Source organism: Schistocerca nitens, chromosome 1, assembly GCF_023898315.1.
Source record: "Schistocerca nitens isolate TAMUIC-IGC-003100 chromosome 1, iqSchNite1.1, whole genome shotgun sequence".
In the NCBI taxonomy this organism is placed as follows: domain Eukaryota; kingdom Metazoa; phylum Arthropoda; class Insecta; order Orthoptera; family Acrididae; genus Schistocerca; species Schistocerca nitens.
Window position 1 is genome coordinate 392,207,760 of NC_064614.1, and position 26,297 is coordinate 392,234,056.

Genomic DNA, 26,297 nt, shown 5'->3' on the forward strand with positions numbered 1-26,297 from the left:
ATGTTTCATCTGTTGTTACATACCCACATAAGAAATGACTTTCGTCTATAAGAAAACGCGCCAAACACTGTTAGGATATTGCGTGCGGATTCGTTTCTGATCCGCCATGAGCAAGAGCAGGAACCAATTTTTCTCAAAGCTTTCTCTATGCAGGACTTCATGTAAAGCGTAGGCGACAAGTTCTACTTAAATTCCTCCAATCTTGACAATTTTACTCACCTTGATACGCCTGTTGTCCAAAATCATATCGGGCACTTTTTGACGGTTTATGGTGTATTTGCACCTTCCACCCGCCCTCCACGTCGATCGTCTCGAACACTTTTAAGACCTCGTTTAAATTCGATAGCACTTTCCTTCAAGATGGAAATTAAAGGAGAAGAGACTCCAAATTCATTTATGAATATCAAATTAATTTCAGTTTGTGTGAAACAGATCGCCATTACTAAGATTAATATTGCGATCACTCCTACTGTTGGCTATACTTCGGAGCCTGTTGTATGTACATACGTTCATCAAACAGCAACATCAAAAGCTCTCCTGCTGTCGAATGTCGGAGGTAATGTGCCCCATACATTTGTCTCTGACACTAAATTGTGTGGCTTGTCCGCCCTGCCGACCTTTTCATTGCGATGGCAAGTACTGGGTCTGATGACATTACTGCCAGCATACACCAGGGTACATTCATTCGTCCAAGTATCAGGAATACTGCCTTCTGGTTGTTTCAGTTGTTCCTAATTGAGTTGCACATGTTTTATGCACTGTTAAAATGGTATGAATTCATGCGAAATTATTTCCGCCGATCCGTCAGCTAGATGATACGTCGGTACTGCTGGATTTCATTGATTCAGTACCTCCCCGTAAGCCCCTTGGCTATAGTAAGAAATTTGCAGTAGATCTAAGTAACTAACTAAACACGTATTTAAGTCTGAAACACAATTCAGTACTGTAACTTCACACTAAACGCGGTCACTTGTAAAAGTGGCGTCAACTTTTCACCTCGATTTGCCACCGAGTTTTGCAAATGTGTAACACGGGGTGTACTGCCACTTAATAAGTGAAGTGTAGATTTGTGGAATTTACTGCAGTATCTACGTCACTCTCATTGAGTTTTGTATGATATCTTCAAATCAGGTTCAAAATGGTTCAAATGGCTATTAGCACTATGGGACTTAACTTCTGAGGTCATCAGTCCCCTAGAACTTAGAACTACTTAAATCTAACTAACCTAAGGACAGCACACACATCCATGCCCGAGGCAGGATTCGAACCCGCGACCGTAGCGGTTGCGCGGTTCCGGACTGTAGCGCCTAGAACCGCTTGGCCACTCCGGCCGGCTTCAAATCAGGTATACGTTTTCTTTGCAAAAATCTAATCTCGGCCAGCTATCATCTTAAAATGTTATAGCAAGCAGAACACATTAAGTTTCGATTTGTTGTTGTTTTTGTTGCTTTTGTGGTCTCCAGACAGAAGACTGGTTGATGCAGCTGTCCATGCCAGTGTACCATGTGCAGACGTCTTCGCCTATACTTCACGTTGCACCCTGCTATGGTACCCTCGCGCTCGAAGACGCGCTCGCACACACACACACACACACACACACACACACACACACACACACAAACCAGATAGAGATCAGAAGTTTTTGGGACGTGTAAAGTGGGCTATTTATGTCACACTGGCACCAAATTTGACTAAAATTCTGCTCACCGCCATCGTGGAAGTGTCACACGGTGGAAGGTCGTCACAGCCCTCTTACCCACACTTAACACTTACTATGGGACCTCTGCGATGGAGGTCGGAACCGCGACGCCCAGTGTTCAAATCACGGTTTTTTTTATGGATTGCCGTGGAAAATATTTCAAACATAGCGTCGCTCAGAATCGACACGAAAAGGCCTAAGGGAGTGGCATAAAGGGCGCCAATGAAAAACGCCCCTTGCCTTGGGACATTGATAGCCACATATTTCGCGGTCGAAAACGACAGTTCATGGGGCGATGAGAAACAGTAAGAAGTTCATTACATCCTTTTACGCTGCTGACACCCTCGGACGTTTCAACTCTTCCCTAAGGACATTTTGGGGTTGCATTATTAAACATCATCGTACTCCTTTGGATAGCAGCACGATACAAATTTTGCTCTCGTGTGCAGGTTGGAAACACTAGAGACCCTTGAAAAGAATTAGACCAAATTTGGACGTGATCCGAAGCAGTAACGTGTATTTACGCTTTTTAACTTCTCCTCTTTCTCGTCCTCCTGTGGCGTGATCACATGCGTGAATAAAAGGGCAAAGGGTCCCTATGAAACCAGTCAGATGGGCAACACCCTCAGCGCTTTATTGAGCACGTTACAAACATACCTGCCAGACACTTCGACACCAAATCAGCCTGGCAGCTGCCCTAGCACCTAAAGGTAGACAAACGGCACGCAAAGGTGTCGAAGGAATTGCCTAACTCTGAGGTGCTGAAGGAACCAGTATGTTGATAAAATAGCTCCATATTTAGCAATTATATACAACCACTCGCTCACAGAAAGACCCTTACCTAAAGACTGGAAAATTGCTCAAGTCACACCAATACCCAAAAAGGGAAGTAGGAGTATTCCACTGAATTACAGGCGTATATCACTAACGTTGATTTGCAGTAGGATTTTAGAACGTAAACTGTATTCGAACATTATGAAGTACCTCGAAGAAAACGATTTATTGACACATAGCACGGTTTCCGAAAATATCGTTCTTATGCAACACAACTAGCTGTTTATACTCATGAAATAATAAGTACTATCGACAGGGATGTCAAATTGATTCCATAGTTTTAGATTTCCAGAAGGCTTTCGACACCGTTCCTCACAAGCATCTTCTAACCAAACTGCGTGCCTACGGACCACCGCCTCAGTTGTCCGACTGGCTTCGTTATTTCCTGTCAGAAAGGCCACAGTACGTACTAATAGACGGAAAGTCATCGAGTAAAATAGAAGTAATAACCGGCGTTCCCCAAGGAAGCGTTATAGGCCCTCTATTGTTCCTGATCTATATTAACGACATAGGAGACAACCTGAGTAGCTGTCTTACATTATTTGCAGATGATGCTGTCATTTACCGTCTTGTAAAGTTATCAGATGATCAAAACGACTTGCAAAATGATTTAGATAAGATATTTGTACGGTGCGAAAAGTAGCAATTGACCCTGAATAAGGAAAAATGTGAATTTATTCACATGAGTACTAAAAGAAATCAGCTAAATTTCGATTGCGTGATAAGTCGCATAAATCTGAAGGCTGTAAATTCAGCTAGATACTTAAGGATTACAATTACAAATAACCTAAATTGGAACGATCACATAGATAATATTGTGGGTAGAGGAAACCAAAGACTGCGATTCAATGGCAGAACACTTAGAAGGTGCAACAGGTCTTTTAAAGAGACTGCTTACACCACGCTTGTCCGCCCTATTCTGGAGTATAGCTGTGCGGTGTGGAATCCGCATCAGGTGGGGCTGACGGATGACATCGAAACAGTACAAAGAAGGGCAGCTCGTTTGTATTATCACTAAATAGGGGAGATAGAATCACAGATATGATACGTGAATTGGAGCGGCAATCATTAAAACAAAGGCGTTTTTCGTTGCGACGGGATCTTCTCATGAAATTTAACTCACCAGTTTTCTTCTCCAATTGCGAAAACATTCTGTTGGCACCCACCTACATAGGGAGAAATGATCATCACAATAAAATAAGAGAAATCAGGGCTCGCACAGAAAAATTTAAGTGTTCGTTTTTCTAGCGTGCCGTTCGAGAGACAGCTTGAAGGTGGTTCATGTAACCCTCTGCCAGCCACTTTATTGTGAATAGCAGAGTAATCACGTAGGTGTAGATGTAGCCTCTAGACTCTTTGATGTCGAAATTTTTGAAGGTACATTTCTAACGTGCTCAAGAAATGTGCGTTAGTGGCACAGAGGGTGTTGGCGAACTGGGAGGTGGGGGGACTTAAATAGAACCTTTGCCGTTCTATTCACGCACATGTTAACGTTGCTCTCTTGTGTGATGACGCCACAGCATAGTGGGAGGGTTTCAAATTTCGTCGAATGGTTTTGAACGGGCCCTAGTGGTTCTAGCCTGTACACGAGAGCAAAAATTACGGCCGCACTGCTCTCCAAAGTCTGCAGTCACGTTCGGTGGGGATGCACTGCCATAAATCTTCAGAGAAGAACTGAAATGTAAGAGGTTGTCAGCAGAGTCAAAGGATGTCAAGAACGCCTTCCTGTTGCTCACCGCACTGCGAACTCTAGTTTTCTACCGCAAAATGTTTAGGAATCAACGCCTCAGGGAAAGGGGTGGATTAATTGACTCCATTTATGCCACGCCTGACGCCTTTTCGTGTCAGTTCTGAGCGGCGGAGTACCTCAGATGTTTTCCTCGGTCACCCGTAAGAAAAGCATGTGAGTTAGACGCTGAGTGTCGCTGGTGTGACTTCCACCGCAGAGGAGTTAAAATAAGGGGTGAAATGTATGTAAGGGTGGTCCGACGTTTTCATCACGTGACACGTCTAAGAAGACGTTGCGCAGAATTTTGGTGAAATTTAGTGCCAACGTGACATCATTAACCCACTTGACACCACACATGAACTTCTAAGCTCTGGCCTTTTCTACGCACGTGTTTGAAGCCTCTAGGGCCCGACGGTTATGTTAAGAGTTTGCAGAGGAACGTTGTACGCACCTTTGAGCAAACTTTCAAACTGATGCGTCGCAATGGGAGGCAATTACGCTGTTTCAAAAAAGTGATTCTTTAATTCTCTTGTGCAGTGTACCTTCAGAAAAAGAGTTCGTAACACTTACATTTACATTTTATGTTAACAAATTTATGTTTTTCAGAAACTTTTTTTTTCTGTTGCCATCCACGTTTTGCAACCTTTCTGCTTCTACAAACGTCAGTAACTTTTCTGCCCAAATAACAAAACTCATCTATTACTTTTAGTGTCCCGTTTCCTATTCTAGTCCCCCCAGCATCACCTACTTCTATTAGACCACGTTCCACTAAGCGTGTTTTTATTTTGTTGCTATTTTGTTACAACCTCTTTTCAAGTCATTGTCCATTCCGCTTACCTTTTTTTTTTTTTCCCAAATCCTCTGCCGTACCAGTGAGAATTATAGAGTCATCGGCAAACCCCAAAGATTTTATTCTTTCAGAATTTCCTATTTGTTTTTCTTTCCTTGTTGCTGAATCAACAGAGTAAATATCATCGGGACATGCAACAACCCCACTTCACCCCCTTCGCAATTATCTACACTCCTGGAAATGGAAAAAAGAACACATTGACACCGGTGTGTCAGACCCACCATACTTGCTCCGGACACTGCGAGAGGGCTGTACAAGCTATGATCACACGCACGGCACAGCGGACACACCAGGAACCGCGGTGTTGGCCGTCGAATGGCGCTAGCTGCGCAGCATTTGTGCACCGCCGCCGTCAGTGTCAGCCAGTTTGCCGTGGCATACGGAGCTCCATCGCAGTCTTTAACACTGGTAGAATGCCGCGACAGCGTGGACGTGAACCGTATGTGCAGTTGACGGACTTTGAGCGAGGGCGTATAGTGGGCATGCGGGAGGCCGGGTGGACGTACCGCCGAATTGCTCGACACGTGAGGCGTGAGGTCTCCACAGTACATCGATGTTGTCGCCAGTGGTCGGCGGAAGGTGCACGTGCCCGTCGACCTGGGACCGGACCGCAGCGACGCACGGATGCACGCCAAGACCGTAGGATCCTACGCAGTGCCGTAGGGGACCGCACCGCCACTTCCCAGCAAATTAGGGACACTGTTGCTCCTGGGGTATCGGCGAGGACCATTCGCAACCGTCTACATGAAGCTGGGCTACGGTCCCGCACACCGTTAGGCCGTCTTCCGCTCACGCCCCAACATCGTGCAGCCCGCCTCCAGTGGTGTCGCGACAGGCGTGAATGGAGGGACGAATGGAGACGTGTCGTCTTCAGCGATGAGAGTCGCTTCTGCCTTGGTGCCAATGATGGTCGTATGCGTGTTTGGCGCCGTGCAGGTGAGCGCCACAATCTGGACTGCATACGACCGAGGCACACAGGGCCAACACCCGGCATCATGGTGTGGGGAGCGATCTCCTACACTGGCCGTACACCACTGGTGATCGTCGAGGGGACACTGAATAGTGCACGGTACATCCAAACCGTCATCGAACCCATCGTTCTACCATTCCTAGACCGGCAAGGGAACTTGCTGTTCCAACAGGACAATGCACGTCCGCATGTATCCCGTGCCACCCAACGTGCTCTAGAAGGTGTAAGTCAACTACCCTGGCCAGCAAGATCTCCGGATCTGTCCCCCATTGAGCATGTTTGGGACTGGATGAAGCGTCGTCTCACGCGGTCTGCACGTCCAGCACGAACGCTGGTCCAACTGAGGCGCCAGGTGGAAATGGCATGGCAAGCCGTTCCACAGGACTACATCCAGCGTCTCTACGATCGTCTCCATGGGAGAATAGCAGCCTGCATTGCTGGGAAAGGTGGATATACACTGTACTAGTGCCGACATTGTGCATGCTCTGTTGCCTGTGTCTATGTGCCTGTGGTTCTGTCAGTGTGATCATGTGATGTATCTGACCCCAGGAATGTGTCAATAAAGTTTCCCCTTCCTGGGACAATGAATTCACGATGTTCTTATTTCAATTTCCAGGAGTGTATATCAGGAACGCACAGACTGACCCCCTCCCATCCGTAGTAGTTTTTTTTTTTTTTTTTTTTTTTTTGCTCGTCTTCTATTCTTTCATTCTGGTGCTTACATTGTCACAGTGCAGGGTTTTCGGCCTGTGGTAGTAGCAAGTCTGTTCACCCATGCTCTGTATCATAAGGGGATGTCCATTAATTTCGTGAGGGGGTTTTCTTTAAAATTTGGACCCCCTTTCCCTCTCTCGTAACATTTTCTGATATTTGTTGGGGCACCTTCCCTCTCACGTGAAGTTTAAACTGCAGTAGGCTAAAAATACGTGACATTTAATGTTTTATTTCTTTTAAACGTTGATTAAAGACTTGTATAGAAACATGTTTTATTTATAAAGTGTGTTAAGCAGTGTTTTCCACACTTGATTAAAATACTTTATTTTAAACATGCCAACCCTGCGCAGTATTCGAAGGGAGGGACGGACAGACAGGAAGATAGAAGGACGAAAAGGCTGCACGAAAATAGTATTAACCCTTCTGACTGAGCTCTAAAAAATTAACCTTTTTTGGTATACAAAGTACATTAAATGTCACTGAAACTTTACTTAATTTTCAGATGATAGACATTGCTTGTACTTTCCTTTGAACTGAATGATTACGTAGCATTTCTATCTCTTGATTTACGTGATCAGTAAGAACATTATTGTCGGTGAATTTCAGCTTAGCTTCCTTCCATAAACGATCAGCTTCTTGATCAATACATGTGTTTCGACATGTCGGCATGCCGCTTAGCATACGAATTGTATAGTTTGGTACAAATTCATCTTAAACACAATAACATTGTTTTTTTATGCGTTGCAGAATATCACGAATGACTCAAAGACTGACAAACGGTAATTTTGACCGGCGTAGCAGAGAACTCCCGGAATGCAGTCTGACACTTACGGGGCACTTGTTTCAACATGGGAAAGCCTGGGCACGCACATGTGTAAAGCATTCAGTTCAGAGAGATCATAAATACTGTTCGGAAATGTAATATTGTCTATTTTCAGGATTAATTAAAAATGTTCAAACGTGTGTGAAATCTTATGGGACTTAACTGCTAAAGTCATCAGTCCCTAAGCTTACACACTAATCAACTTAAAAAATTATCCTAAGGACAAATACACACACCCATGTCCGAGGGAGGACTCGAACCTCCGCTGGGACCAGCCGCACAGACCTCTCGGCTAATCCCGCGCGGCCACGATTAATTATATAAAACAGAATGTTTACATTACAATAATGTATACTCTGAATTAAAAAGAGAACCTGATATTTTCATTGCCTCTCGCCCCATTTAAATGAGATTTGGTGACAGGTTACGTAATTAATAGATCTCCCTTAAGACTCAGCCGGCCGGTGTGGCCGAGCGGTTCTAGGCGCTACAGTCTGGAACCGCGCGACCGCTACGGTCGCAGGACTCCTGCCTCGGGCATGGATGTGTGTGATGTCCTTAGGTTAGTTAGGTTTAAGTAGTTCTAAGTTCTAGCGGACTGATGACCTCAGAAGTTAAGTCCCACAGTGCTCAGAGCCATTTGAACCATTTGAACCTTAAGAATCAATGTGAAATGAGGCAATAAAATTATGAAGCAAATGTCTACCGCCTTTTATGTATGTTTCCTACCGTATTAGCTCCACATGTAAGGCGGCAAGAAATCGAAAACTCATGGCGTACAGCGACATAATCATAAACCGATGCAAGCGTGAACAGCTGTGTGGACTGATTTACAGTGCGCGTCATTTATGACGGCGGCCGAGTTTAGGTTCGTTCTGCGCATCTGACGTCACAAAACACAGTCAGCCAATGAACAGAGAACGACGTTGCCAGAGCACGGACGAGTGTCTTCAGTTTTAGAAACATTCAGTCATAAATAAATTGAACAAAAGCAATGTCTTGATAGCAGACTTTCTTTTATACACTCCTGGAAATTGAAATAAGAACATCGTGAATTCATTGTCCCAGGAAGGGGAAACTTTATTGACACATTCCTGGGGTCAGATACATCACATGATCACACTGACAGAACCACAGGCACATAGACACAGGCAACAGAGCATGCACAATGTCGGCACTAGTACAGTGTATATCCACCTTTCCCAGCAATGCAGGCTGCTATTCTCCCATGGAGACGATCGTAGAGACGCTGGATGTAGTCCTGTGGAACGGCTTGCCATGCCATTTCCACCTGGCGCCTCAGTTGGACCAGCGTTCGTGCTGGACGTGCAGACCGCGTGAGACGACGCTTCATCCAGTCCCAAACATGCTCAATGGGGGACAGATCCGGAGATCTTGCTGGCCAGGGTAGTTGACTTACACCTTCTAGAGCACGTTGGGTGGCACGGGATACATGCGGACGTGCATTGTCCTGTTGGAACAGCAAGTTCCCTTGCCGGTCTAGGAATGGTAGAACGATGGGTTCGATGACGGTTTGGATGTACCGTGCACTATTCAGTGTCCCCTCGACGATCACCAGTGGTGTACGGCCAGTGTAGGAGATCGCTCCCCACACCATGATGCCGGGTGTTGGCCCTGTGTGCCTCGGTCGTATGCAGTCCAGATTGTGGCGCTCACCTGCACGGCGCCAAACACGCATACGACCATCATTGGCACCAAGGCAGAAGCGACTCTCATCGCTGAAGACGACACGTCTCCATTCGTCCCTCCATTCACGCCTGTCGCGACACCACTGGAGGCGGGCTGCATGATGTTGGGGCGTGAGCGGAAGACGGCCTAACGGTGTGCGGGACCGTAGCCCAGCTTCATGGAGACGGTTGCGAATGGTCCTCGCCGATACCCCAGGAGCAACAGTGTCCCTAATTTGCTGGGAAGTGGCGGTGCGGTCCCCTACGGCACTGCGTAGGATCCTACGGTCTTGGCGTGCATCCGTGCGTCGCTGCGGTCCGGTCCCAGGTCGACGGGCACGTGCACCTTCCGCCGACCACTGGCGACAACATCGATGTACTGTGGAGACCTCACGCCCCACGTGTCGAGCAATTCGGCGGTACGTCCACCCGGCCTCCCGCATGCCCACTATACGCCCTCGCTCAAAGTCCGTCAACTGCACATACGGTTCACGTCCACGCTGTCGCGGCATGCTACCAGTGTTAAAGACTGCGATGGAGCTCCGTATGCCACGGCAAACTGGCTGACACTGACGGCGGCGGTGCACAAATGCTGCGCAGCTAGCGCCATTCGACGGCCAACACCGCGGTTCCTGGTGTGTCCGCTGTGCCGTGCGTGTGATCATTGCTTGTACAGCCCTCTCGCAGTGTCCGGAGCAAGTATGGTGGGTCTGACACACCGGTGTCAATGTGTTCTTTTTTCCATTTCCAGGAGTGTAGAAATTTTGGAAAAAGCATTATTTATACCAATTGCTTCATATTCTATTAATTAATTAAACCAAACAAGCAACAAGCCTCCTAATTCAGGCGATAGCAAGGAAGGTGTTCGTATCATTCCCACTAACAGCTTTTCCGCAATGAAGAACAGCAGTAATTTTTTATTTCCTATTGTACTTCGACGAAACGTGAGTAATTCATAATCATACCAGCAGTGTTTGTCGGTATTTTGCGTGATATTTTAAAGTCTACCGGGAGACAGATTGAACGACGAGCTGCGGTAGCGTAATCAAATATCTCTGAGCACTATGGGACTTGACATCTATGGTCATCAGTCCCCTAGAACTTAGGACTACTTAAACCTAACTAACCTAAGGACAGCACACAACATCCAGTCATCACGAGGCAGAGAAAGGTAGCGTAATGGTTAAAGTGTATGGCTGCTACACGAAAGGATCTGAGTTCAAACCTTGATCGGTGCATAATATTTTCCTTATTTAAAAACAATATCGAAGTGTCTTACTTCATGAATTTTATTCGTTTGAATGTAATTTCTAGTGGCGATTTAAGTCGACCATACGGAAAGTATACGCTATGGACTTTTACCTCTGCAAACTCTTCAAAATTTCATGCAATAGTTTAACACATCTAACTCTGCACAATAACTGCGTTGAATATCGTAACAAAATTAAGTCATTTATGGGGGAAGGTACCAGTTAAGAAGATGTGTAACAATCAAATTTTTGGGCCAAATAGTTTTTGTGAAATCGAATGATAAAGTGTGTCAAAGCAGTCGAAACACCATGTGTCTGCACAGGCGAGCAGTGCAATGGTGACAAAATCGCGCACATCGCGGAATGCGGGGAGCACGTCTCTGTAGCAACGAAAGGGTTAATGCGGCCGTGGTGGCTTTACTTCATAAACTGAACGCTCCCCCCTAAACGTAAGTTTGCGAACTATACTATGGCGTTGCTTCTCTTGGCGCGTACAACTGGCAACGCAGCAATCTCCTGCGTCTGGGCGGGAATGCGCGAACCGCCAAGATAAAAGAATTGAACTATAGTAGCAGCGGCGCTGCAGTCATGGACTGTGCGGCTGGTCCCGGCGGAGGTTCGAGTCCTCCCTCGGGCATGGGTGTGTGTGTGTGTTTGTCCTTAGGATAATTTAGGTTAAGTAGAGTGTAAGCTTAGGGACTGATGACCTTAGCAGTTAAGTCCCATAAGATTAAAAAAAAAAGAAAAAAAAGTAGTGGCGGCGCTGAGGACAGTGTGGGCCAGAGGCACGGTGCATGAAGGGTGGCGGGGCTAGCAGTACGCACCTTGCCGGCGCTGCGGACGCCCTTCCAGAGGGAGAAGTAGACGAGCAGGAAGACGGCGAGGACGCAGAGCGCCAGCGACCACTTGATGGGCCCCATGCGGTCCAGGCCGTCCGACCGGTGCAGCTCCAGCACGCTGCGCCTGCAACACCAGCCACCAGACTGACACTCCACTGCCTGCTCACACCGCGCACGACGTGCTTCGAACAGCAGACTACAAGACAATTAAAAAGGCCGAAGGGAACATCTGAAGGGTGGATACGACAAACGTCTTAACCTTTTTTTCATAAAGCACGTTTTCAGTGTAGTTCTGTTCTTGGTACTCTGTCGCATGTCTCTAGACTTCTTCCAAGTGTCAAATCGTGGAGAAAATTTTTCCAACATTCATGACTAGATGGTCAATCTTTGTGCCAAACAGTTCTTCCCTCTGGATTGCAGAGTGCCATGCGTCAAAGTCTCCTTCACTTACAAGGAAGGTGTTTCAACTGTATCTATCAAAAATAGTTTGTTTGCATGGCCATCCTCCGCAGCAAGCATAGAAATATTTGTTTTGTGAATAAAACCACCTTTCTTGCAGCAACTGTAATTTATTTCTCCCATATGAGTTTAGCCTTCTTTTACTCTAAGGTATCTTCAGTTGGCTCTAGAACAATACAGTTTTTTTTATATCTGTTATTTTCAGATAATAAAAAATTCACTTCGCGTTTTTTATTTAAATAAGTAATTACTTACAGTTTGTAGGCATCTGCATTTCCTCTGATCTGGACTGGAGGTCGTACTACCACTTCATTTCCGAAAATAAGCACATTTTTATATTCCGAACTTTTTCTTTCACATTGTTCACTATGTTTATCGTTACTTTTGTGGTGTGCTATTACTCTTTTGGCACTAGTTATTGATCTTTTTTTAAAACTGTGCTTTCAAAGACGTAAATATTGTGAGTTCCTTATGTGTTTACTCCTGTTTGGTCTGTTTACCTACATCTTGCCAATCTGACAAAGTATATGTTGAATATTAACATCCATTATGTTTATATCTGTATGTGTGTGTGTGTGTGTGTGTGTGTGTGTGTGTGGTGTGTGTGTGTGTGAGAGAGAGAGAGAGAGAGAGTATGTATGTGTGTGTGTGTGTGTGTGTGTGAGAGAGAGAGAGAGAGAGAGAGAGAGAGAGAGAGAGAGAGAGAGAGATTGTGTTTGTGAGATTCTGTGTGTGTGTGTGTGTGTGTGTGTGTGTGTGTGTGTGTGAGAGAGAGAGACAGTGTGAGAGTGTGCATATGGGGTGGGGTGAGGAGCTGGTGGTCTGAGTTGTAGAGTGTTGGATAACCACCAACCCACCCCCCACCCCAAAAACACACACACACACACACACACACACACATAAGCATCATGAATAGACGTTAGTTTTCAACATTTACTTCGTTATGTTGGCCACATGTAGGTAAATTTACCAAACAGGAGGAAACACATAATAAACACACATTATTTATGTCTTTGAAAGCAGAGGTTAAAAATATATCTATAAATAGTGCCAAAAGGTTAATTGTGCACCAGAAAAGTAACGATAAACATGATGAACAGTGTGAAAGAAAAAATTCGGAATGTAGAAATATTCTTATGTGTCTGAAATAAAGTCGACGTACGACCTCCAGACCAGATGAGAGGAAACACAGATGCCAACAGACTGTAAGTAATTACTTAGTTACATAAAAAAACCGCGACGTGCACTGTTTTATAATCTAAAAATAGAACATATCAAAACAAAATTGTATTGTTTTAGATCCCAGTGAAGATGCCTTAGAGTAATAAAAGACGAAAAGTGTCTGGGAGAAATAAATTACAACTACATCAAGAAAGGCGGTTTTATTTAAGAAAACAAAAATGTACCAATCATGCTTCCCCTTGTCGTGGAAATGCTTGGTTTTCGTATTATGAAGATATATGGTTCTGAACTGTATGACCTTGTGGCACGCAACTACTTCACTTTACTGTGTGCAGCATGGTATTGTGAGATGGGGCCTTTAGCTATGGAACGTTCATTCAGGTATTTACCACTATGGTATGCGGAAGGGACTAACCCAAGTGTGCTGGTGCGTATTTACACATCCTAGATCAGTCTGACATCATGCTCTTAAGCATTCATGGAAGTACAAAGTATAATGATGGGTGTAGTTACTGTCATACTGTCAGTACATTTATTCGTCAACTTAAAAATTTTCACATTAATATTATAAACTTTTGGTTTTCAGCCAGCATGCATCTCATCAATTCAATTCATGTCGTAGAAATTTTACGAAACTATGTGGTATAATCAACAATGTATCATAACGCGATCGACGATAGAATTGAATACTTTTCTTCTGCGAATTCACTATTTGAACTAATTAACGAAAAGTTCTTTGGAGATATACTCGTATCTCTGCAAATGATACATTAGATGTTGAGGATGAGAATACCTTTGCGGATGAATGTCTTTATGGGGCTACAACAATTAATGAAGATTATTCTACAAGTGATGACTATGAACCATCATCACCAGACATAACTAAACGAAACGAATTGACAGCAACCACTACAGAGTGGTAGAGGAAGATATATGCATATGCAGTTTTGTTAAAACAGAACCATAATAGTCTGCTAGAAAATATGTATCGGTGACCACAAAGACGTTTAATTGTACTATGCAGTTAATAAAACAGTAAGATCTAGCAGAACCCCACCAAAATCAATGTTTTCATTAACAGAAAAGGAAATATTTGAAAAATACGAAGAAGGCAGGGTGCATGATCTGATTGTCCACTATTACAATTTAAGAAATTGGGCTATTACTTCTGCCGAAAAACACGCTGATTAATACGTTGCGTCGAAAGCATTTGTAAACAGAGTTAAAACAGTAAACCACATTCGATCCCGAAAAATAACAAGTTTTGTTTCTGCTGATGATATGAAGGACGGAAAAGACATATGGAGTCTGCTGCAGCATTTGCACACAAGGTCAACGCCTTAATAGCAGGTGAAGGGTATAGTGGAAACAGTATTTCCAATACAGACCGATCACAATTTGAATATCGTAAGCTTCATCGAATGAAGGAGAAAAGCAAATAAAGACGTTTAAAAACTTCCGAAGTGATGTAAATGACTCTGAGACACGTAATTTAATACAGGTTGGTCCATTGATAATGACTGGGCCAAATATCTCACGAAATAAGCATCAAACAAAAAAACTACAAAGAACGAAACTCGTCTAGCTTGAAGGGGGAAACCAGATGGCCACATGTGAAACGTCAACCACGACCTACAACAAATGATGATGCCCAAGTAGGTGTTTTAACTGCTGTCGCGGCTAATCCGCACATCAGTAGCAGACAAATTGCGCGAGAAGCGGGAATCTCAAAAACGTCGGTGTTGAGAATGCTACATCAATATCGATTGCACCCGCACCATATTTCTGTGCATCAGGAATTGCATGGCGATGACTTTGAACGTTCAGCCGTTGGGCACAAGAGAAATTACGGAACGATGACAGATTTTTTGCACGCGTTCTATTTAGCGGTAACCTAAACTGGCATAATATGCACTATTGGCCAACGGAAAATCCACGATGGCTGCGACAAGTGGAACATCAGCGACCTTGGCGGGTTAATGTATGGTGTGGCATTATGGGAGGAAGGATAATTAGTCCCCATCTAAATGGTGCAATGTATGCTGATTTCCTACGTAGTGTTCTACCGATGTTACTACAAGATGTTCCACTGCATGACAGAATGGCGATGTACTTCCAACATGATGGATGTCCGGCACATAGCTCACGCGCGGTTGAAGTGGTACTGAATAGCATATTTCATGACAGGTGGATTGGTCGCCGAAGCACCATACCATGGCCCGCACATTCACCGGACCTGACGTCCCCAGATTTGTTTCTGTGGGGAAAGTTGAACGATATTTGGTATCGTGATCCACCGACAACGCCTGACAACATGCGTCAGCGCATTGTCAATGCATCTGCGAACATTCGGAAGGCGAACTACTCGCTGTTGAGAGGAATGTCGTTACAGGTATTGCTAAATGCTTTGGGGTTGACGGACATCATTTTGAGCATTTATTGCATTCATGTGTTATTTACAGGTAATCACGCTGTAACAGCATGCGTTCTCAGAAATGATAAGTTCATAAAGATACATTTATCACATTGGAAGAACCGAAATAAAACGTTGAAACGTACCTATGTTCTGTATTTTAATTTAAAAAACCTACCTGTTACCAACTGTTCGTCTAAAATTGTGAGTCACATGTTTGTGACTATTACAGCGTCATCTATCACAAAGCGAAAAAAGTGGTCCAAATAAAACATTCATATTTCCTTACGCACTACACGAATATGTAATAAAAAATAGGGGTTCCTATTTTAAAAAACGCAGTTGATATCCGTTTGACCCATGGCAGCGCCATCTAGTGGGCTAACCATAGCGCCATCTGGTTTCCCCCTTCAAGCTAGACAAGTTTCGTTCTTTGTAGTTTTTTCTTTTGACGCTTATTTCGTGAGATATTTGGCCCTGTCACGATCAATGGACCACCCTGTATACGAAAGCTGTCGTTTGTGGTACCTAAGTTGTTGAGAAAGTGTTTAGTTGTGTTGTCAGAGTACACAAAGTGAGCTTCACTATTGGTTGTTATTATTAGTAAACTAAAAATATCTTTCCTGCTCCCCGTAGACTCTCGCATTTAGTATTTTTCTGGTGATCGATACTAGCTTTGGTGGTAGCTTATCTTTCGAGCCTAGTGAAACCTGATAGTCAGATGCGTTGTTGCAATTAATATCCAGACAGCTGCCACTGACCCAATTAAACCACGAAAAGTTTTATTGTGTCCATCTTATTGTGCATAGTGATGCCGTAGCAAAATGTAATGTGATCTATAGCGTGAGAAACTGAATATCAAATCTTACGTGGCGTCGTTGTGTTAGTACAGACGATTATTTTAAGTCACGCAGATTACATTGATGAGTGTAGGAAAGGTTATGTCAGTACAACTTATTGTAGCATTATGAGACTTAGCTTCATTGTCCGACGTTTTTACCTACGTATTGCACTGCTGTTAGAGACTGTTCATACAGTATACCTCCTACGAGTTTGTGGTATCTAAAGGGTGGCGCAGTACACTTTCCAAATAATTAAAAAAATTTCGTTGAGATAATTATTATTTTCCTATTTTAATATAGTCAAAACTTGAAGTAAAACAATTCTGTATGGTGAGAAAAACGTCCTTCTTGAAAATAAAACTTCTGCATGGAATTTGTAGCATGGATGTCATAAATCCGGCCGAGGGCAACAGAAAGAACTCATGGGTAAGACAGAGCAGGTTTCTGAGCTATTATTATACACAACTTTATTTTGGAAACTTCCTTCTATCAACATGTACTATGGAAAAATTTTAAAATGTCTATCTACTAAAACAATTAGACTCCAGAATCTTTAGAAGGTTCTCCTGAAAAATCACATTTTTAGTTATGACATTTTTGTCATGTCACAAATTAACGATATATACATTTTCCAATTCAGTAACCCTTCAATGGAAAACGCAATAGGACAGAAATAATTCCCCCCCCCCTCCCCCCTCCTCCCATTAACCACTAAATACACCCAACCTTTAGACGTCAACTTCTTCAGGGAACGAACTTGTTCACAGTCCTAAAGATAGCATTACGAATAAAATTTTTCAAGAGGATTCCAAAGATAAATTACATGACAAAGTATTAATAATGTAAACCTCACTTATCTGTATACCACGAGATGTCTTCGCCAATTTTCAAGGACATTGTCATTTATGCCTGACAGACATATTGCTGTGTGTCAGAGAAAATTGTAACGAATTTCAGCAGCATTTTAGAATCAATATTACTGGTAGGAAACAGTGATTGTAGTATCTAATATTGTGAAGATGATACTGTTATTCATTGTTTGTACTGTTCTCAATCGTTGTGCCCGGAAAGTTTTGGAATAACCTCATTATCAACTACGAACACTAACGCAGGACGCAACAAAACATACCAGTATAGAAATGCCGTCTCGCAATTGAAAATTACATATCTGTAGCTGTAGAAACGTTGTATCTTACTCCAACTGTGGATGCATAAACATTTGTATGTTAATTAGTATGTATTATGTATGTCGAAGGACAAACATAGTGCGTTCAATCACTGATCTAAACGGCGGTTAGTTCACAGCTGACACATACACGCACACACATACATACACACACACACACACACACACACACACACACACACACACACACACATACAGAGTTAAAGCCTATTTTGTTTATACTGATATTTAATACATGTGGATCTGTGCGATTTCAATGAAAATTCTGTCGAATAAATGCGTTAATAAAATTCAGCATTCTGTTCTGCAATCATATTCTCTCATTAAAGGAAATAACTGCAAACAAAGGATTCAGTTACCTCATGTTTTTAAATATCTTGTGTAGGTAGATACTGAACTGAGCCGAGTTATGTACATCCAATAGCAAATGCTCAAATAATTTTCTGGATGTATCTCGAGGTGGTATAATTTGTTTACGTGATAGATTAATTTGGTAATTTTTTTCAATTTAAACTGAGTCACAGATCAAATTACTTGATCGGACAACTACTAGAATTTAGCATGAAGGAGGGAACTATCTATTCAATTTAAACTACACTTGCTGCTCACAACGTCATTTCAAATTCTAATCTCAGTTAGCGTTATCCAAAAATTTGCGTTTATTTTAAGTCAGGGTTCAAACAGTAAATGAACATATTTTTACAAGCACCGACAGATTAAGGAGAGCTGACATTTCATTATTTCTCCAATTATAGGGGGTCATGGCTCAAGAAGAAACATAACAACTAGAACAGGAGTAAGTGGTACAAGCAATCATTATTATAGTCCGTGAGACGAATGATTGGGGGGGGGGGGGGAGGTGCAGACGGCAATGTGGCCGAGCGTGACTTACGCCACTCCGTTCCCGGTCTGCGCTTACATGTGATCTCTAGCAGCACAAACACAAGCGTCGACAACATGAAGTTCGTATTTGTACACGTGAATTTATTTATAGGCGCCATTTGTAATATGTTGTTGTTGTGGTCTTCAGTCCTGAGACTGGTTTGATGCAGCTCTCCATGCTACTCTATCCTGTGCAAGCTTCTTCATCTCCCAGTACCTACTGCAACCTACATCCTTCTGAATCTGCTTAGTGTATTCATCTCTTGGTCTCCCTCTACGATTTTTACCCTCCACACTGCCCTCCAATGCTAAATTTGTGATCCCTTGATGCCTCAAAACATGTCCTACCAACCGATCCCTTCTTCTAGTCAAGTTGTGCCACAAACTTCTCTTCTCCCCAATCCTATTCAATACCTCCTCATTAGTTACGTGATCTACCCACCTTATCTTCAGCATTCTACTGTAGCACCACATTTCGAAAGCTTCTATTCTCTTCTTGTCCAAACTAGTTATCGTCCATGTTTCACTTCCATACATGGCTACACTCCATACAAATACTTTCAGAAACGACTTCCTGACACATAAATCTATACTCGATGTTAACAAATTTCTCTTCTTGAGAAACGCTTTCCTTGCCATTGCCAGTCTACATTTTATATCCTCTCTACTTCGACCATCATCAGTTATTTTACTCCCTAAATAGCAAAACTCCTTTACTACTTTAAGTGTCTCATTTCCTAATCTAATTCCCTCAGCATCACCCGACTTAATTTGACTACATTCCATTATCCTCGTTTTGCTTTTGTTGATGTTCATCTTATATCCTCCTTTCAAGACACTGTCCATTCCGTTCAACTGCTCTTCCAAGTCCTTTGCTGTCTCTGACAGAATTACAATGTCATCGGCGAACCTCAAAGTTTTTACTTCTTCTCCATGAATTTTAATACCTACTCCGAATTTTTCTTTTGTTTCCTTTACTGCTTGCTCAATATACAGATTGAATAACATCGGGGAGAGGCTACAACCCTGTCTCACTCCTTTCCCAACCACTGCTTCCCTTTCATGCCCCTCGACTCTTATAACTGCCATCTGGTTTCTGTACAATTTGTAAATAGCCTTTCGCTCCGTGTTTTACCCCTGCCACCTTCAGAATTGGAAAGAGAGTATTCCAGTTAACATTGTCAAAAGCTTTCTCTAAGTCTACAAATGCTAGAAACGTAGGTTTGCCTTTTCTTAATATTTCTTCTAAGATAAGTCGTAAGGTCAGTATTGCCTCACGTGTTCCATCATTTCTACGGAATCCAAACTGATCTTCCCCGAGGTCGGCTTCTACCAGTTTTTCCATTCGTCTGTAAATAATTCGCGTTAGTATTTTGCAGCTGTGACTTATTAAACTGATAGTTCGGTAATTTTCACATCTGTCAACACCTGCTTTCTTTGGGATTGGAATTATTATATTCTTCTTGGAAGTCTGAGGGTATTTCGCCTGTCTCATACATCGTGCTCACCAGATGGTAGAGTTTTGTCAGGACTGGCTCTCCCGAGACCATCAGTAGTTCTAATGGAATGTTGTCTACTCTCGGAGCCTTGTTTCGACTCAGGTCTTTCAGTCCTCTGTCAAACTCTTCACGCAGTATCTTATCTCCCATTTCGTCTTCATCTACATCCTCTTCCATTTCCATAATATTGTCCTCAAGTACATCTCCGTTGTATAAACTCTCTATATTATCCTTCCACCTTTCTGCCTTCCCTTCTTTGCTTAGAACTGGGTTGCCATCTGAGCTCTTGATATTCATACAAGTGGTTCTCTTCTCTCCAAAGGTCTCTTTAATTTTCTTGTAGGCAGTATCTATCTTACACCTAGTGAGACAAGCCTCTACATCCTTACATTTGTCCTCTAGCAATCCCTACTTAGCCATTTTGCACTTCCTGTCGATCTCATTTTTGAGACGTTTGTATTCATTTTTGCCTGCTTCATTTACTGCATTTTTATATTTTCTCCATTCATCAATTAAATTCAATATTTCTTCTGTTACACAAGGATTTCTATTATCCCTCGTCTTTTAACCTACTTGATCGTCTGCTGCCTTCACTACTTCATCCCTCAGAGCTACCCATTCTTCTTCTACTGTATTTCTTTCCCCCATTCCTGTCAATTGTTCCCTTATGCTCTCCCTGAAGCTCTCTACAACCTCTGGTTCTTTCAGTTTATCCGGGTCCCATCTCCTTAAATTCCCACCTTTTTGCAGTTTCTTCAGTTTCAATCTGCAGTTCATAACCAATAGATTGTGGTCAGAGTCCACATCTGCCCCAGGAAATGTCTTACAATTTAAAACCTGGTTCCTAAATCTCTGTCTTACCATTATATAACCTATCTGATACCTTTTAGTATCTCCAGGACTCTTCCAGGTATACAACCTTCTTTTATGATATATATAATCTGGAAAAACTGAAGAGAGCTATTGAGTATCTAATATGACGAAATATCGTAAAGTTATTTGTCAAACCCCCCCCCCCCCCCCCCCATGAACCATGGTCGTTGCCGTTGGTGGTGAGGCTTGCGTGCCTCAACGATACAGATAGCCGTACCGTAGGTGCAACCACAACGGAGGGGTATCTGTTGAGAGGCCAGACAAACGTGTGGTCCCTGAAGAGGGGCAGCAGCCTTTTCAGTAGTTGCAGGGGCAAAAATCTGGATGATTGACTGATCTGGCCTTGTAACACTAACCAAAACGGCCTTGCTGTTGTGGTACTGCGAACAGCTGAAAGCAAGGGGAAACTACAGCCGTAATTTTTCCCGAGGGCATGCAGCTTTACTGTATGGTTAAATGATGATGGCGTCCTCTTGGGTAAAATATTCCGGAGGTAAAATAGTCCCCCATTCGGATCTCCGGGCGGGGACCACTCAAGAGGACGTCGTTATCAGGAGAAGAAAACTGGCGTTCTACGGATCGGAGCGTGGATTGTCAAATCCCTTAATCGGGCAGGTAGGTTAGAAAATTTAAAAAGGGAAATGGATAGGTTAAAGTTAGATATAGTGGGAATTAGTGAAGTTCGGTGGCAGGAGGAACAAGACTTCTGGTCAGGTGAATACAGGGTTATAAATACAAAATCAAATAGGGGTAATGCAGGAGTAGGTTTAATAATGAATACGAAAATAGGAGTGCGGGTAAGCTACTACAAACAGCATAGTGAACGCATTATTGTGGTTAAGATAGACACGAAGCCCATGCCTACTACAGTAGTACAAGTTTATATGCCAACTAGCTCTGCAGATGACGAAGAAATTGAAGAAATGTATGATGAGATAAAAGATATTATTCAGGTAGTGAAGGGAACGAAAATTTAGTAGTCATGGATGACTGGAATTCGACAGTACGAAAAGGGAGAGAAGGAAACATAGTACGTGAATATGGATTGGGGCTAAGAAATGAAAGAGGAAGCCGTCTGGTAAAATTTTGCATAGAGCATAACTTAATCATAGCTACCACTTGGTTCAAGAATCATAAAAGAAGGTTGTATACATGGAAGAGTCCTGGAGATACTAAAAGGTATCAGATAGATTATATAATGGTAAGACAGAGATTTAGGAACCAGGTTTTAAATTGTCGGACATTTCCAGGGGCAGATGTGGACTCTGACCACAATCTATTGGTTATGAACTGTAGATTAAAACTGAAGAAATTGCAAAAAGGTGGGAATTTAAGGAGATGGGACCTGGATAAACTGACTAAACCAGAGGTTGTACAGAGTTTCAGGGAGAGCATAAGGGAACAATTGACAGGAATGGGGGAAAGAAATACAGTAGAAGACGAATGGGTAGCTCTGAGGAATGAAGTAGTGAAGGCAGCAGAGGATCAAGTAGGTTAAAAGACGAGGGCTAGTAGAAATCCTTGGGTAACAGAAGAAATATTGAATTTAATTTATGAATGGAGAAAATATAAAAATGCAGTAAATGAAGCAGGCGGAAAGGAATACAAACGCCTCAAAAACAAGATCGACAGGAAGTGCAAAAAGGCTAAGCAGGCATGGCTAGAGGACAAATGTAAGGATGTAGAGGCTTATCTCACTAGGGGTAAGATAAATACAGCCGACAGGAAAATTAGAGAGACCTTTGGAGAAAAGAGAGCCACTAGTATGAACTTGTATGAACCCAGTTCTAAGGAAAGAGGGGAAAGCAGAAAGGTGGAAGGAGTATATAGAGGGTCTATACAAGGGCGATGTACTTGAGGACAATATTATGGAAATGGAAGAGGATGTAGATGAAGATGAAATGAGAGAGGATGTAGATGAAGATGAAATGAGAGATACGATACTGAGTGAAGTGTTTGACAGAGCACTGAAAGACCTGAGTCGAAACAAGGCCCCGGGAGTAGACAACATTCCATTAGAACTACTGACGGCCTTGGGAGAGCCAATCCTGACAAAACTCTACCATATGGTGAGAAAGATGTACGAGACAGGCGAAATACCCTCAGACTTCAAGAAGAATATAATAATTCCAATCCCAAATGTGAAAATTACCGAACTATCAGTTTAATAACTCACAGCTGCAAAATACTAACTCGAATTATTTACAGACGAATGGAAAAACTGGTAGAAGCCAACCTCGGGGAAGATCAGTTTGGATTCCGTAGAAATGTTGGAACACGTGAGGCAATACTGACCCTACGACTTATCTTAGAAGGAAGATTAAGGGAAGGCAAACCTACGTTGCTAGCATTTGTAGACTTAGAGAAAGCTTTTGACAATGTTGACTGGAATACTCTCTTTCAAATTCTAAAGGTTGCAGGGGTAAGTTACAGGGAGCGAAAGGCTATTTACAATTTACAAAAATGTAAACTTTCACGGCCGGAAATATCATGTCCATTATAATTATCCGGGCTGTTATGCCGTGGTCGGTTGATGAATTCCGTATTGTTTCCCAACGTTTCGTCTCCGACTGCGGGAGACATCTTCAAGGGGGACCGTAGCTTGATGGAAGGTCCAACACACACACTGGCTCGCTACTGATTGCCGCTAAATTCCGTGTCCGCGCGCCCCCGCGCCGCGGCGTGATGTCACGTGCTTTGAAAACGTCAGTGCAATTGGCCGCTGTCCGTCGCCGTCGATCGCCGTTGCCATCACCCAGTAGTGGACGAGTGGTACACATCTTTAACACCGGCATCCACATACCGTTTAATTTGACGCCCTCCTCCTTTCGGTTGAAATTATTTGGGTGTTTAGCGATTTCGATTGCCTCCCTGTAGAGCCTTTCGTAGTATCCGCTCGTGGCCGCTAGTACTTGCGTCTCCTCGAAACGAATATTGTGGTTCCCTGGCTGGAAAGCATGCTCCGCAACAGCTGATCGTTCCGTTTCTCCTCTTCTACAATTTCCCTTGTGCTCTTCCAAACGTTTAGAAACAGTTCTTTTGGTGGTACCCACATAAACATCACCACAGCTGCATGGGATCCTATACACTCCAGATTTTTCCAATGGTTTGCGAGCGTCCTTGGCAGGCTTAAGGTATTCCTGTATCTTCCTGGTGGGCTTGTAAATTACGGTAATATTCCGCTTCGTCAAGATCCTCCCTATTCTTTCCGTTACATTTTTAACAAACGGCAGGAAAACCTTAGATTTTGCAGTAGCCCGTACGTCAGTATGATTTCTGCGTGGCTGCCTCAACGCACGTTTTATTTCGGCGGACGAATATCCGTTCTTCGTTAGTGCATTGTGGAGATGTTCCATCTCAGCGTCGAGCAACCCAGGTTCACAAATATTTCTAGCTCTGTCCGCTAACGTCTTGATAACACCCCGCTTCTGTTGTGGGTAGTGGTTCGAATCCCGGTGCAAATAACGGTCCGTGTGCGTGGGTTTGCGGTACACTGTTTAGAAACGAAAATGGTAGTTTGGGCCACTCAGTGTTGGACCTTCCATCAAGCTACGGACCCCCTTGAAGATGTCTCCCGCAGTCGGAGACGAAACGTTGGGAAACAATACGGAATTCATCAACCGACCACGGCATAACAGCCCGGATAATTATAATGGACATGATATTTCCGGCCGTGAAAGTTTACATTTTGTATCAGACGCCTCTACGGGGAGGAGATGTCAAGAGAAGTGCGACGCCTGGAAGGACTCCAGAAGAAGAGAGTGCAGCTTTTGTGTTCCCTCACATTCCTGTCTCGTTGCAGAGCTGTCGGCGTTATACCGAAGTTTCTGAAGATAAAGCGACTGTTCTATTCGGGAAAGGCACAACGCATTTTCAAACGGACTGAGGAGGCCTTACTACGAGAGCGCATTCAGCAGACCCGACGGGACTTGGCAAGCACAAACTGTAAGTTAATGTCTCTCCATATTACGATCAGTAATAAACTGTGCAGCGGTGACTGGGATAAAATTGATAGACTACTGCATGATACCATGGGGAAGCGTATGTTGACGACGTCTAGTAGACAGAAGAAGAAGTTTGATAATTTGCTACCTAATCAGACTGTTCGGCATTTAGACGTTTCCCGGACCGTTATCAATTTGTCCAAACGTTCGTTATCTGACGATGAGACATCTGTGCTAGCCAAGGGAGGAAATTTTGCTGTTAGTCCGCGTTTTGTGCCCACGGAAGAAATTATAGCCAATGTAGAAGCAGGAATTCGCAGTGTAGATTCTGTAACAGCTGAAGAAGTACGTATAGAAACAGTGAGAATATTAGCCAATGCAAAACCGCCGAAAAGTAATATAACTGTGGGTGAGAGAAGAGCTTTAAAACTCCTGAATGACGACGATAGTATTTTGGTTCTCCCAGCTGACAAAGGAAGCGCAACGGTGGTTATGGATGTGGCCGACTATCAGAGAAAAATTGCGGATCTACTTGATCCGCAAGCATATAGGAGGCTGAATAAGGACCCCACTAACAACGTTCTCAGAACTGTGTCGCGGTTAATAAAAAAGTCCTCCATTGAAGAGAGTGTACAGAAAGGTCTCTGCAGTTCGGTTGCGCTACCACCGAGGCTTTATGGATTGCCCAAAATTCATAAAGAAAATGTTCCGTTAAGACCGATACTAAGTGCCATTGGTTCGCCCACCTACTCGTTAGCCAAGTTTTTGACTACGCTGTTAAAACCACATGTGGGCCGTTCGGACTCTTATATAAAGAATTCGACACATTTCATCAGCAGATTGAATGGCATAGTGGTCCACCCGGAGGACATATTGGTCAGCTTCGATGTGGTATCGCTGTTTACCATGGTTCCACTTAATGATGTATTGGAACAGCTGGATCGAATTTTTCCTGCCGATATTTTAGAGCTGTTTAAGTGTTGTTTGACGACCACATACTTCAAGTGGAATGAACAGTTTTATGAGCAAACGGATGGCGTGGCTATGGGAAGCCCCGTAAGTCCCGTAATTGCAGACTTCTTTATGGAGAAATTCGAAGAACAGGCATTAGGTACTGCCAGCAAGAAACCAAATGTATGGTTCCGATACGTGGATGACACGTTTGTGTTGTGGAGACATGGTAGGGAGGAACTAAGCCGGTTCCACGAACATCTGAACAGTATAAACTCAAGAATTCAGTTTACAATGGAGGAGGAGGTAGACGGCAAACTCCATTTCCTCGATGTGCTTGTGTTTAGAAACGAAAATGGTAGTTTGGGCCACTCAGTGTACCGCAAACCCACGCACACGGACCGTTATTTGCACCGGGATTCGAACCACGACCCACAACAGAAGCGGGGTGTTATCAAGACGTTAGCGGACAGAGCTAGAAATATTTGTGAACCTGAGTTGCTCGACGCTGAGATGGAACATCTCCACAATGCACTAACGAAGAACGGATATTCGTCCGCCGAAATAAAACGTGCGTTGAGGCAGCCACGCAGAAATCATACTGACGTACAGGCTACTGCAAAATCTAAGGTTTTCCTGCCGTTTGTTAAAAATGTAACGGAAAGAATAG

At 43.4% G+C, this 26,297-nt stretch overlaps 1 protein-coding gene across 1 annotated transcript in view; it reads right to left on the reverse strand.

Moving 5' to 3' along the window:
- The window catches only part of LOC126249090 (sodium-dependent serotonin transporter), a 591,489-nt gene that overhangs the window by 277,481 nt on the left and 287,711 nt on the right, over positions 1-26,297 (reverse strand). The window contains exon 4 of the mRNA XM_049950777.1: positions 11,382-11,520. Coding sequence (XP_049806734.1) covers positions 11,382-11,520 — 139 coding nt within the window. The remainder of the gene's footprint in view (positions 1-11,381; positions 11,521-26,297) is intronic.